Source organism: Berghia stephanieae, chromosome 9, assembly GCF_034508935.2.
Source record: "Berghia stephanieae isolate SIO BIC M18660-M18661 chromosome 9, UCSD_Bste_1.3, whole genome shotgun sequence".
In the NCBI taxonomy this organism is placed as follows: Eukaryota; Metazoa; Mollusca; class Gastropoda; order Nudibranchia; family Aeolidiidae; genus Berghia; species Berghia stephanieae.
In genome coordinates, this window is record NC_088368.1 from 47,129,794 (window position 1) to 47,142,841 (window position 13,048).

The window sequence follows — 13,048 nt, forward strand, 5'->3', positions numbered from 1 at the left end:
TTGCTTCGTACCCGAAAGGTACCGAGTTCGACTCCCCGCCTCGTTGTGTGGTCTTGGTGTAAGTAGGGGAAGCGTGGCTCGGCGGTAAGGTCTTTGCTTCGTACCCGAAAGGTACCGAGTTCGACTCCCCGCCTCGTTGTGTGGTCTTGGTGTATTTAGGGGAAGCGTGGCTCGGCGGTAAGGTCTTTGCTTCGTACCCGACATAAATAAATAAAATAAATAAATAAATTCCCTTTATTAATCCCCAAGGGGAAATTTGTCTATAGGGTCTATTCCAAGGGAAGACTGGAATAACCGCAGTGCAGCGCCGCAAAGTGAGCTAAGGCGAGGTGCCTTGCTCAAGGCTATACAACGAGGTGTAACTTCCAGCCCGTGAGACTGTTACTGTTGGTGTCTTCCACATTCTTGTCGTGATAATTGGCGTAGATAATACAACGAACCAGTCGTTGACAAAATGTCATGAAAAGATAAAATACAATATTTTTGTCTTTGGACAAAATGTCATGAAAAGATAAAATACAATAGTGTTGTCTTTGGACAAAATATCATGAAAAGATAAAATACAATATTATTGTCTTTGGACAAAATGTCATGAAAAGATAAAATACAATAGTGTTGTCTTTGGACAAAATATCATGAAAAGATAAAATACAATATTATTGTCTTTGGACAAAATATCATGAAAAGATAAAATACAATATTGTTTTTGAACTCGTATCAAACTGGAGTAATAAATAAATAAAGAAATAAATTACGTACGAAACAAACAAAAACAAAAACAAAAACAAAAAGACACGTAATTAAAATTTGGCCATGATACTCGTCCTCCAAATATCGATCGAGTAAAATGACCACCAAACCTGGGACTTCGCGAAGTCTTTCTTGGTATCTCGGGTATCAAAGCTTTTGGACAAGTTGACGGGGATTTGAATAGATCGGTGTTTGGAGGCCGAGTTTTCTGGCCAAATTTTTGGATACATGTTTTTGGTTGTTTTTTCAAAGTACTGTAGATAAAGGGGGGGGGGGAGGGGGAGGGGGAGGGGGAGGGGAGGGGCAATGACTAGGTACGTCTATGTATAGCTATAGATAGAATGAAGCTGACGTCACTTAGGTCTTTGTTATTGTATTTTGCCATCCGCGTTTATGAGTAATTCTCCTAAACTGTATTCACCAGATTATAAACGTTCAAGATTACACATAGTTTTGTGTGTTTGTTCGTTATACTTCCGGATGGTATTGTTGTGAGTTTCTCAGACATCAATAGATAGTATGCGCTTTGCTAAGACGCTCACGACATTGCCATCCGGAAGTATAACGGACCAACACACAAAACTCTGTGTAACCTTGAACGTTTATAGTCTTGTTAATACAGTTTAGTGAGAGTTACTCATAAACGTGGATGACAAAAAAAAACAACAAAAACCTGAGTGACGTCAAATTCAAACTATCTATAGCGCATTTTTATCCCTCACTAATCAAGGCTATATAATAGGAGTATACAATGTATGAATGTATTGTCAAATATAGGGGTCCCGATAACTCAGTTGATAGAGCACTCGCTCCACACGCAAAGTTACCAAAATCGATCCCGAGTGCAGTCGAGATTTTTTTCTGACCATCCCTGTCCACCCAGCAGTGAATGGGTAGCTGAGTCTGTTAGATTTGGCGGAAAGTACGTTGCGATAGACTAGCGTCCTATCCACAGGATAGCAAGACATTGCTATTGTCCGTTTTACGTTATAGATACTGGGATAAACTCCGACTCCATGATCCTAATGACTCTGAAGGACTATTCTTTAAAATGTCAAATCTCATCGGAAGAGAATATTTACAACATTTTATAAAGAACCAACGATTAGGAGATATCTAACACATAGATTCAAAGGAAAAAGATGATATGAGAAATTTAATCCAAAACAAGTCAAAAGTCAATCTAAGCTGCTAGAGAAGCTATGGACTGTAAAAAGTAATAAACAAAACAAACACAGTATAACAGCTTCTAAACAGAACGAAAATACCAAACACGGAACGTTTCCGGATCAAAATGCTTTTTCAGCCAACCATAAAGTATAATGAATAAATGAAATACATTATATAATGTAAAATTGTATAATTAAGCTGAAAAAGATTAGACTTCCAATCACGGGACATTTTAAGCTCAAAACCCTTCCCCAGCCAACGACAAAACACATGAAATACATTTTTATGTTTAAGTTCTTTTTAAATGGTTTATGTTTAAGCGTCAAATTGGACAATTTTTTTAATTCTGATTTTTCTCTTTTTTTCTGAAAAAACATCCCAGATCCACAATCGTCGATTTGTCTATAAACACGTGGAAGAAATTGGAAATTTTGTCGGCACAAGGCTTGACAATATCTACGGGCAAATGGGGGGGGGGGGTCCCCAAAACAACACATTATAATGTTACTGTGTAGAACACACGTCAAAGTCATATTATAATGTTACTGTGTAGAACACACGTCAAAGACACATTATAATGTTACTGTGTAGAACACACGTCAAAGACACATTATAATGTTACTGTGTAGAACACACGTCAAACACATCTGATAGAAGCTGTGGACTGTTAAAAGTAATAAACAAAAATGAATACACCAACTTCAGAAAAGACCAAAGTACCGTTATACAGAACATTTCGGACTCAAAACCCTTCTTCAGCCAACAACAAAAATAATATCAATAACAACAACAACAACAACAACAACAAAATAATGGAAACTTAAATAAATTACTGAAAATAAACGATCTACGACAGCGAAATGGTTTGCATCATAGTTTTTTGTTGTTGGCTGAAGATGGGATTTGAGCTCGAAACGTTCCGTATTTTGTTTTCTTTTGTTTTGTTTTGTTTTGTTTTTTTTTATTTCTATTTTGAAGCTGTTCTACTCAGTTTTGTTTGTGTCAAATATTACAACAATTTACTCAAATATTTGGAGTCTCGATATGGGTAGTGGGAATACACGGAAGTCCAAGATCTACTCATGAATGTGTTCAATGACGTGGAGATGTGCTTGGTGTGTACTACGTCATCAGTAGCTGTCGTTTTGGAAGGTGATGTGTTGGTAGTCTTTGTACTTGAGGAGTAATAGAGCTTGGGTGATGGAATGGTAGGATGGCGATGTGGCAATGGAGGGATGTGCGGGGGTGGAGGAGGGGGGTGGTGGAAGAAGGGACGGTGGAGGGGTGGTGGTGGAAGGATGGGATGGGGCGGAATGATGGAGGGTGGTGGAAGGATGGAAAGGTGGGGAAGGATGGAGGTGATGGAAGGAATGGGAGCGGTGGATGGAAGGATGGGAGCGGTGGATGGAAGGATGGGAGCGGTGGTGGAAGGATGGAAGATGGACGGGGTGGAAGGATGGGAGCGGTGGGTGGAAGGATGGGAGGGGTGGGTGGAAGGATGGGAGCGGTGGATGGAAGGATGGGAGCGGTGGATGGAAGGATGGGAGCGGTGGTGGAAGGATGGGAGCGGTGGTTGGAAGGATGGGAGCGGTGGTGGAAGGATGGGAGCGGTGGATGGAAGGATGGGAGCGGTGGATGGAAGGATGGGAGCGGTGGATGGAAGGATGGATGGTGGGTGGAAGGATGGAGCGGTGGTGGAAGGATGGGAGCGGTGGGTGGAAGGATGGGAGCGGTGGTGGAAGGATGGGAGCGGTAGGTGGAAGGATGGGAGCGGTGATGGAAGGATGGAGCGGTGATGGAAGGATGGGAGCGGTGGATGGAAGGATGGGAGCGGTGGGTGGAAGGATGGGAGCGGTGGGTGGAAGGATGGGAGCGGTGGGTGGAAGGATGGGAGCGGTGGGTGGAAGGATGGGAGCGGTGGGTGGAAGGATGGGAGCGGTGGGTGGAAGGATGGGAGCGGTGGATGGAAGGATGGGAGCGGTGGATGGAAGGATGGGAGAGGTGGAGGTGGAAGGATGGGAGCGGTGGGATGGAAGGATGGGAGCGGTGGTGGAAGGATGGGAGCGGTGGATGGAAGGATGGGAGCGGTGGATGGAAGGATGGGAGCGGTGGATGGAAGGATGGGAGTGGTGATGGAAGGATGGGAGCGGTGGATGGAAGGATGGGAGCGGTGGATGGAAGGATGGGAGCGGTGGGTGGAAGGATGGGAGCGGTGGATGGAAGGATGGGAGCGGTGGTGGAAGGATGGAGCGGTGGTGGAAGGATGGGACGTGGGTGAAGATGTAGGGAGGTGGATGAGGAGGGTGGAAAGGATGGGAGGGTAGAGGGGGGGGGGGGGGGGGGGAGAGAGAGAGAGAGATATGTTACCAATCATAATAGGTTATAATATATTGATTGACGTGAGTAGGAAAGTACCAGAAGTCAAAAGAGAATAAAAACTTTGCGGCGGCGACGGGGGCTCGAATCCGCGACCTTACAGGTAAGACAACTCCGCCTGGCCGGGGAGATCGCGACCCTACTGTATGAGCTATCTACAGTAGTACCTTTTTCACCAGATTACGGTTAGGGCCCGTCCCATGTATAATGACTGACATGGTTTCCCCTCTCACCACAACGGCGAGCGTTCGTTACTCCACACGACTCTGTTTACACCAGGTGTAGGTTGTCAATACACAAGCCAGGACACCCCAAGGGGACGCTGGGAAGGTGTACGTGCTGGCTGATATTATTATAAACAAGACGTAAATTGGACACTCCGTCGGGTATCATTTCAACATGGGCATTGTGGGAAGTGAAGATCCCATCGCCATTATAATATCGTCGTCGTCGTCTTCAACATCATTATCATCATCTCATCGACATCATCATCATCATCATCATCATCATCATCATCATCTTCTTCTTCTTCTTCTTCTTCTTCTTCTTCTTCTTCTTCTTCTTCATCATCATCATCATCACCATCATCATCATCATCATCATCCATTTTTCATATTTTTGTCAGTTTAAATAGTTTAAAAGATATACTAACAATGTTTATGATCACCATTTGAATAGCTCACTAATACAAGTCAAAGTGCTTTCCGCAGCATCTAACTCAGACCCATCAAAGAACGTAACAATCAATCACCAATCCTACCAATCCAGATATCTACCTACCGGGGACCGACCAGAAATCTTGATGGTTTTCTTGGCAGGCTCGTGTTCGAGAATTCCCCCTCCAACCACTTCGCAGTCCAGGTTCTTTTCATCCATCATCTGGAACACGTTGTTGACGAGGTCGTCTGAAAATTGGACCGGAAACAAAGATTTCAACATGGATGAAATGGTGGCCAGGTAATTTGTAGCTCATAAAAGTATTTAGCTAAATTAAAGCTATTCTAAAACAGTGGATCTGTAGCTTGCGCGATTGAAGAGTTTCAGGAATTACAGAATTTATGAAGGACAACAGACAAAGCCGAAAGGACTCTGCTAACATGGAGAAGAATTAAAGAAGCTGATATACAGAGAAATGGTAAGACCTGGAATGAGATAATAAAAAGTTAGCTCGGGATAGAGAAGGATGGAAACTGTTTGTCTGTGGCCTATACTCTGACCCAGGGTGAAAAAGGCAATGATGAGAGAGGAATGAAAACTGTTTGTCTGTGGCCTATACCCTGACCCAGGATGAAAAAGGCAATGACGATGATGATGATGATGATGATGATGATGATGATGATGATGATGATGATGATGATGATGATGATATTAGAGAAAGCGGACTGCGCTAGCATTGAACGCCAAATAAACAGAAGAAGGTGGCTTGGCTGGGTCATGTGGCCAGAATGGGAGAAGGGTCACTTCCCAAGACAGCCTTGTACTGGACAGCAGACGGGAAGAGAAAGCGGGGAAGACCCAAAGAAACCTGGCGAAGGACCATGGAGAAAAAATGAAAGGAAGCAGGCCTGTCCTACCCCGTGTGGTGTCCGGGGTCCCTCAACTGAGAGGGTCAAGAATAGCCCAACGCCAAGCCAGCGTGTCGGCTACTTTTGCGGTGGCTGTCCTGGAATACAGCCACCGCAAAAGTAGCCGATCGCAAAAAAAAAATGGAGATGTCTGGTGGATGCCCTATGTGCCTCAAGGCCCGAGGAGGATGTCTGGTGGATGCCCGATGTGCCTCAAGGCCCGAGGAGGATGTCTGGTGTATGCCAGATATGCCTCAAGGCCCGAAGAGGATTAAAACCTAAAAAAAAAAATAAATAACATTTTTAAAATGCCCTTTATTCATCCTAGAGGGGAAATTTGCCATTTTATGGTCTATTATTCCAAGGGAAAACTGGAATAACCCAGGCGTCAGCCGCTGTGCACCGCCGAAAATTGAGTGAGGGCCAGACTCTTAAGATGCTGAACATTGAATTTATAGCCAGAAAAATTATAGTTGTGTTGAGTATTTATACTTTATTGTGGAGAATGAATGCTATATGCTACAAAATTTGGTGATAGATCGTTTGCTTGTTTCGGCCCCAAGATTTGGAATGAACTACCACGTGGTCTGAGGGAGTGTAAGTCTTTACCTGCCTTTAAAAAGAATCTCAAGACACATTTTTACTGTATTTGTTTTTATTGACTATGAATCCTTGATTTGGCTATGAATTATTATTATTATTTGATTTTTTTTTCATTTAAAATTGATATTTATATTGTAAAGTGCCCAAAGCTTGTGTTTTACACGAGATTGAGCGCTGTATAAATGTGTATTATTATTATTATTATTATTATTATTATTATTATTATTATTATTATTATTATTATTATTATTATTATTATTATTATTATTATTATTATTATTATTATTATTATTATTATTATTATTATTATTATTTTATTATTATTATTATTATTATTATTATTATTATTATTATTGTTATTATTATTATTATTTTATTATTATTATTTTATTTTATTATTATATTATTATTATTATTATTATTTTATTATTATTTTTATTATTATTATTATTATTATTATTATTATTATTATTATTATTATTATTATTATTATTATTATTATTATTATATTTTATTGTGCTAATTAGCGATCATTACAATTGTTGACCAGTTTAAATTTAATTTGACTTAATAACATCTTACTTATCCCGATATAATACCGTTTTGAGGCGAGGGGTCACATATTTCAACATGGATGAAACGGTATTTTGTAGCTTATAAAAGTATTTAACAAAATTAAACCTATTGTAAATAAATAAAATACAATAAATTCCCTTCGGGGAAATTTGTCTCTAGGGTCTATTCCAAGGGAAGACTGGAATAACCCAGGCGTCAGCCGCTGTGCAGCGCCGCAAATTGAGCACAGCGCAGCGGGTATTCGAACACGGTACCTTTTGGGTACAAAGCAAAGACAAAAGCACTGAGCCATACGGCATCCTTTTAACCATAGAGGTTACAGGTCCAATTTCACTTTTAATATTTTTTTTTTTAAAAGAAGACGAAAACAAGAAAAAAAACCCTAACTTTTGTGAGAATTTGACTGTTGTTTTCATTACGTTTTGGAAGAAATTTGTAATAGGCTTCAATAGTCGTGACGTCATTTCCCTCGTAATAATGTATAGTAACTTAGTAACTGGTTCTAAACTATCGGAACAATGGCGGACGCCCTTATGAAAGATTTCTCCGACGAGCGTAAAAGTGTATCCAGAGGAGAAAAAAACATTATAAATTTAATCATGTTTTGACTTTTATACATTCTGATCACTTGACATAATGTGAAAAACTTCTAGTCATCATGAAGGATAAAAGTACCGATTTTTTTTTTTGCTTAGAACCAAGTTGCTGGTTTCTGGGCGGACGTGACATCAGACTATTGTATCCTATTGTGAGACTCCTCAATCTCCTCCAGAACTTCCGGATGGCAATGTTGTGAGCTTCTTAGCGAAACGCATACTATCTATATGTAACCATGATCGTTTATAGTCTGGTTAATACAGTTTAGTGAGAATTACTCATAAACGCGGATGGCAAATTAAAAAATAACAATAACGAAGACCTGAGTGACGTCAACTTCGAACTACCCAAACTCGGGTGTGAAGAAGTGCAGCAATCATTAGAAATAGATAGAACGAAGTTGACGTCACTCAGGTCTTTGTTATTGTTTTTTGTCATATATTTTTATGAGTAATTCTCACTTAACTGTATCAACCAGACTATAAACGATCAAGGTTACACACAGTTTTGTGTGTTGGTCCGTTATACTTCCGGATGGCAATGTTGTGAGCTTCTTAGCCAAGCGCATACTATCTATATCAATCTTAAGCGATTTACAAGGGGTCCCTGACCAACAGCAACATTTAACATGTAGGACGGGACATGACGCCCGTTAGGCGATGATATTGTATTTTTTTCCCGACCGAGTCACCGCTGTTAACGATTAGGTATCTATTTTACACCTGAGTACGATGAGATAATTTGAATAAAGAGACTTTCACAAGGACTCAATAATACGCCAAGCGAGGCTCGAACCCAGAATCTCCGAAAGCGCTTTCGGATCGGAAGATCCTGGGTTTTTGTCTCAGTCGGCGCATAGTTGAGTCATTGGAAATGTTCTATATTCACATTATCTCACTGTACTCAGTTGTAAAATAGATCCCTAGTCGTTAACAGCGGTGACTCGGTCGGGAAAAAAATACAATATCATCGCCTAACAGGCGTCATGTCTTTTTCTACATGTTATGTATTGCTGTTGGTCAAGGTCCCCCCTTTTTTTAAAAGCGCTTTGAGCACTATTATTAACATTGCACTATATAGATAGAATGCGCTTGACTCAGAAGCTCAAAACATTACTTTCCGGAAGTATAACGGACCAACACACAAAACTTTGTGTAACCTTGATCGTTCATAGTCTGGTTAATACAGTTTAGTGAGAATTAATCATAAACGCGGATAGCAAAAAATAAATAAATGTTTTTTTTTATAATATTTATGATTTATGTTTTTCTCCTCTGGATACACTTTTATGCTCGTCGGAGAAGTTATTCTTCAGGACGTCCGCCATTTTTACGATAGAGTAGAACCAGTTACTAAGTTACTATGCGTCATTACGAGGGAAGTGACGTCACGGCTGTTGAAGCCTATTGCCCGAGCTCTGAAACCAGTCGGTAATCCAATCACATAATGGGAATCAATTCAAATGACAAGACCGGAAGTGAGTAGGAAAGTGGCGGAAGACAATATAGAATAATTCAAACTTTGCGGCGGCTATTATGGGGACTCGAACTTGGCCGCGAGAGAGTGGCTCTAATTGATACTATGTGCTTGGAAGAAATAATCACAACATCAGCCAGCCCAATATAACGAAAATTATTGAAAGAACAATTACCTTAACAGTATTAATCATTGAGTTGGAAAAGGTGGGGGGGGGGGGGGGAGTGGGGAGGAGGATGGGGGAGTGGAGAGGAGGAGGGGGAAGTGGGGAGGAGGAGGGGGGAGTGGGGAGGAGGAGGGGGGGAGTCGGGAGGAGTAGGGGGAGTGGGGAGGAGGAGGCGGGGAGTGGGGAGGAGGAGGGGGGGAGTGGGGGAGGAGGGGAGGGGGAGTGGGGGAGGAGGAGGAGGGGGAGGAGGAGGAGGGGGAGTGGGGAGGAGGAGGGGGAGTGGGGAGGAGGGGGGAGTGGGGGAGGAGGAGGGGGTGGGGAGGAGAGAGGAGGGGGAGTGGGGATGAGGAGGAGGGGGAGTGGGGAGGAGGAGGAGGGGGGGGGGAGGAGGAGGAGGGGGGGTGGGGAGGAGGAGGGAGGGGGGGTGGGGAGGGAGGGGAGGGAGGAGGTGGGGAGGAGGAGGGAGGGGGGGGGGGAGTGGGGAGGTGGGGGGGGAGGGGGGGGAGTGGGGAGGGGAGGGGGGAGGAGGAGGGGAGTGGGGGGGGGTGGGGAGGAGGAGGGGGAGTGGGGAGGGGGGGGGAATGGGGAGGAGGAGGAGGGGGTGAGTGGGGAGGAGGAGGAGGGGGGAGAGTGGGGAGGAGGGGGGGAGTGGGGGGAGAGGGGGGAGGGAGGAGGGAGGGGGAGGGGTGGAGGGGGGGGAGTGGGGAGGAGGAGGGGGCGGGGGAGTGGGGAGGAGGAGGGATAATGGGAAGAAGGGGGAAATGGGAAGGGGAGGGGAGGGGGGGGGTGATATTAATATTGATCTGGTCTCATCACTTGACCAATTATGACATAAACCGACAAAACGCCATTTTCAAAAAATATTTTGGCCATAAAATTCAACCCACCCATAAAATCGAATGATTAAGATACATAATTATCGCAGTATTAAAATCTTTAACAGGAGATCAAAGAAATGTTAGCCGTAAGAATTATCATAAAAAATTTGGCGTTTATTTCTAAATCGATCTGTCGTAAATTTGATATTAAAAATTTATGGCCAAAATATAATATATTTTCAAGAAAATGCGTTTTTGGCATTTTGTGTGCAAGGCAGAGCTGTCCGATGACGTATTGGCCAATGAGGTATTCCCTAATCAATCATAAACTAATATGGCGTGTCGCGGTGAGAACCACTTCCGGTGATGGGTAGTGGTGGCAGTAGTTACGATGTAGTAGGGATTGGGGGGAGGGGTTGGGGTGTGAGGGAGAGGAGGGAGGGTGGGGGATAGGGGTAAGGGGGTGGGGGGGGGTTGTAGTCGTAAAGTAAGCTTAAAATGATGAGATAAGAGGTGGGTTAGCGTAGTTTGTGAGGGGGGGGGGGGGGGGGGGGATTCGTAAGTAAGCTTAAAAGGGTGGGAAGAGGTGGGGGGTAGGGTGGAGGGAGAGGGGTTGGGGGGCGGGGAGAGTTGCGGGGGGGGGGGGAATAGCATATTGATGGCCATAACGTTACATCAAACAACAATAATAAATGTGTCCGTGCCAATGTTGATGACGTGGCCTAGTTCTCAATTTGTATTGATGCTGTGCGTTTAGTGTAAAATACTCACAACGCCCGTCAGCCGGATATAACGTACATAGCGCAAAATCCACTAAACGTGCTCAAAACGCTTTACAAGGATTCCCTGACCAACAGCAACGCGTAACATGTAGGACGAGACATGACGCCTGTTAAGCGATATTACAATATTTTTTTTCCGGACAGAGACAACGCTGTAACCGGCCATGTACTGATTTTACACCCGAGTACGGTGACAGAATGTGAGCAAATGGCCTTTTCCAAGGACTCAACTATGCATTGAGCGAGCGAGGCTCGAACCCAGGACCTTCCGATCTGAAAACGAGTGTCATACAACTAGACCACATAGCCGCAATACTTACTGAATGGGGCCCATATTGATAGGGTTGACATCTCTGACGTCAGCCATTTTGTGGGTGCTATAATAATGTGATGGTCCCCATGAAACGATGGCGTCATCGGAAATGACACTCAACTCTCTATAGGGAATGAGATTAGCGGAAGAGTCGCGTCCCTTGATTGGACGTCACCTTACAGAGAGAACGTCAATTTGGTTTTGAAGTGTCTCAAGCCGCTTTCACCGGAAGCGAGGACGAGAGACGCATGCGCACAACCAACATGACGTTCTCTCTCTAATAACTTTTCCGCCGGTGACGTCACAGACTATGGGTGACGTCCAATCAAGGGACGCTACTCTTCCGCTAATCTCATTCCCTATTTATTAGATGGGCTACTGCAATAAGAAATAGTAACAGACGTGGTTCTAAACCCGATTTCCGATAATCCCGGACCATCATGAGATGACGTCATACCAATAATATGGCCGACAGGAAGTACGTTCAATTCAAACATCTCAGACAGGAACTGATGTCATTCCAATACGGTCAGGAAGAAGGGAAGTAATTAAATTGGCGTCTGTATGTATTAGAGGTTTTAAAAATGAGCTTTTATATAGCGCAATAAAAACTAAACGTGCTCAAAGCGCTTTACAAAGGGTCCCTGACCAACAGCAACACTGGACATGTAGGACGTGACATGACGCCACTTAGGCGATATTAGAATTTTGTTTTCCGTCAGAGACAACGATGTTAACGGCCAGGTATTCATTTTGCATCTGAGTCCGATGAGAGAATGTGAGTAAAGAGCCTTTTCCAAGACTCAACTATGAGCCGAGCGAGGCTGGAACCCAGGACCTTCCGATCCGAAAGTGTTATACCACTAGACCACATGGCCGCACGCTGTAAACAAAAATGACATGACGTCATTGAAGTGTGTTGATAACAGGAAGTGACGTCATTCCAAAATGGCCGAAATAAATAATTAAATCGACTTGGATCTAGCAATAATAAAAACATCAGACTAGATAATGTGACGTCATCGATATTTTTGACGTCATAAAAGGAAGTTCCAGGACTCCTTCCGAAGGATGTGGCAAAACCATCGTCACGGTCTGTGTCTGACCCTGATATCCATTTGCTCTTGGCTTGTTCTTGTCCAACGTTCAGTGTTTGGCACCATGTCAAGCCATTTCAAATTACGGATTAGTCGAAGATCTACTACAAAATTTCGTGCCTTAAACTTCCAAACGACATCAAAGATATCAGCATAAGAAATACGAGGGGACACACAGCAAGAGTAACCATCCCAACATCAAAAACAGACGCCCATCTGTATTCGTTTTTCCCTTCCACTGCCGACTATGGAAAAGCCTCCCAGCTGAAGTGGCTGAAAACGGTTGCCAACATGCCTTCACGCGATTGCTAGAGTTCACAACGTCACTTTTTAATCTGGTGATAGTGGTTTTAGTAGTTAATGTAATCTTTTTTATTGTGGTTTTTTTAATTAATAGTAGAGATTTGAGAAAAGAATAAAAGAAGAAATTAAAAGAAGAAGAAGAAGAAGAAAAGATAGAAGATAAAGAGAAGAAAAGAATGAAGAAGAAGATAAGTAGAAGAAGAAAGAGAAGAGAAGATAGATGAAGAAGAAGAAGAAGAAGAAGAGAAGATAGAGAGATGAAGAAAAGAGAAGAAAGAAGAAGAAGAAGAAGAAGAAGAAGAAGAAGAAGAAGAAGAAGAAGAAGAAGAAGAAGAAGAAGAAGAAGAAGAAGAAGAAGAAGAAGAGAGAAGAAGAAGAAGAAGAAGAAGAAGAAGAAGAAGAAGAAGAAGAAGAAGAAGAAGAAGAAGAAGAAGAAGAAGAAGAAGAAGAAGAAGA

The 13,048-nt window shown here is 43.0% G+C and overlaps 1 protein-coding gene across 1 annotated transcript in view; it reads right to left on the reverse strand.

The window, feature by feature from the left end:
• Positions 1-344: 344 nt before the first annotated feature.
• Positions 345-13,048, reverse strand: part of LOC144979266 (uncharacterized) — a 75,121-nt gene continuing 62,417 nt past the window's right edge. The window contains exons 3-5 of the mRNA XM_078925880.1: positions 5,077-5,201; positions 2,944-3,088; positions 345-487 (exon numbers count right to left, since the gene is read on the reverse strand). Of these exons, the coding sequence (XP_078782006.1) occupies positions 345-487; positions 2,944-3,088; positions 5,077-5,201 (413 nt within the window). The remainder of the gene's footprint in view (positions 488-2,943; positions 3,089-5,076; positions 5,202-13,048) is intronic.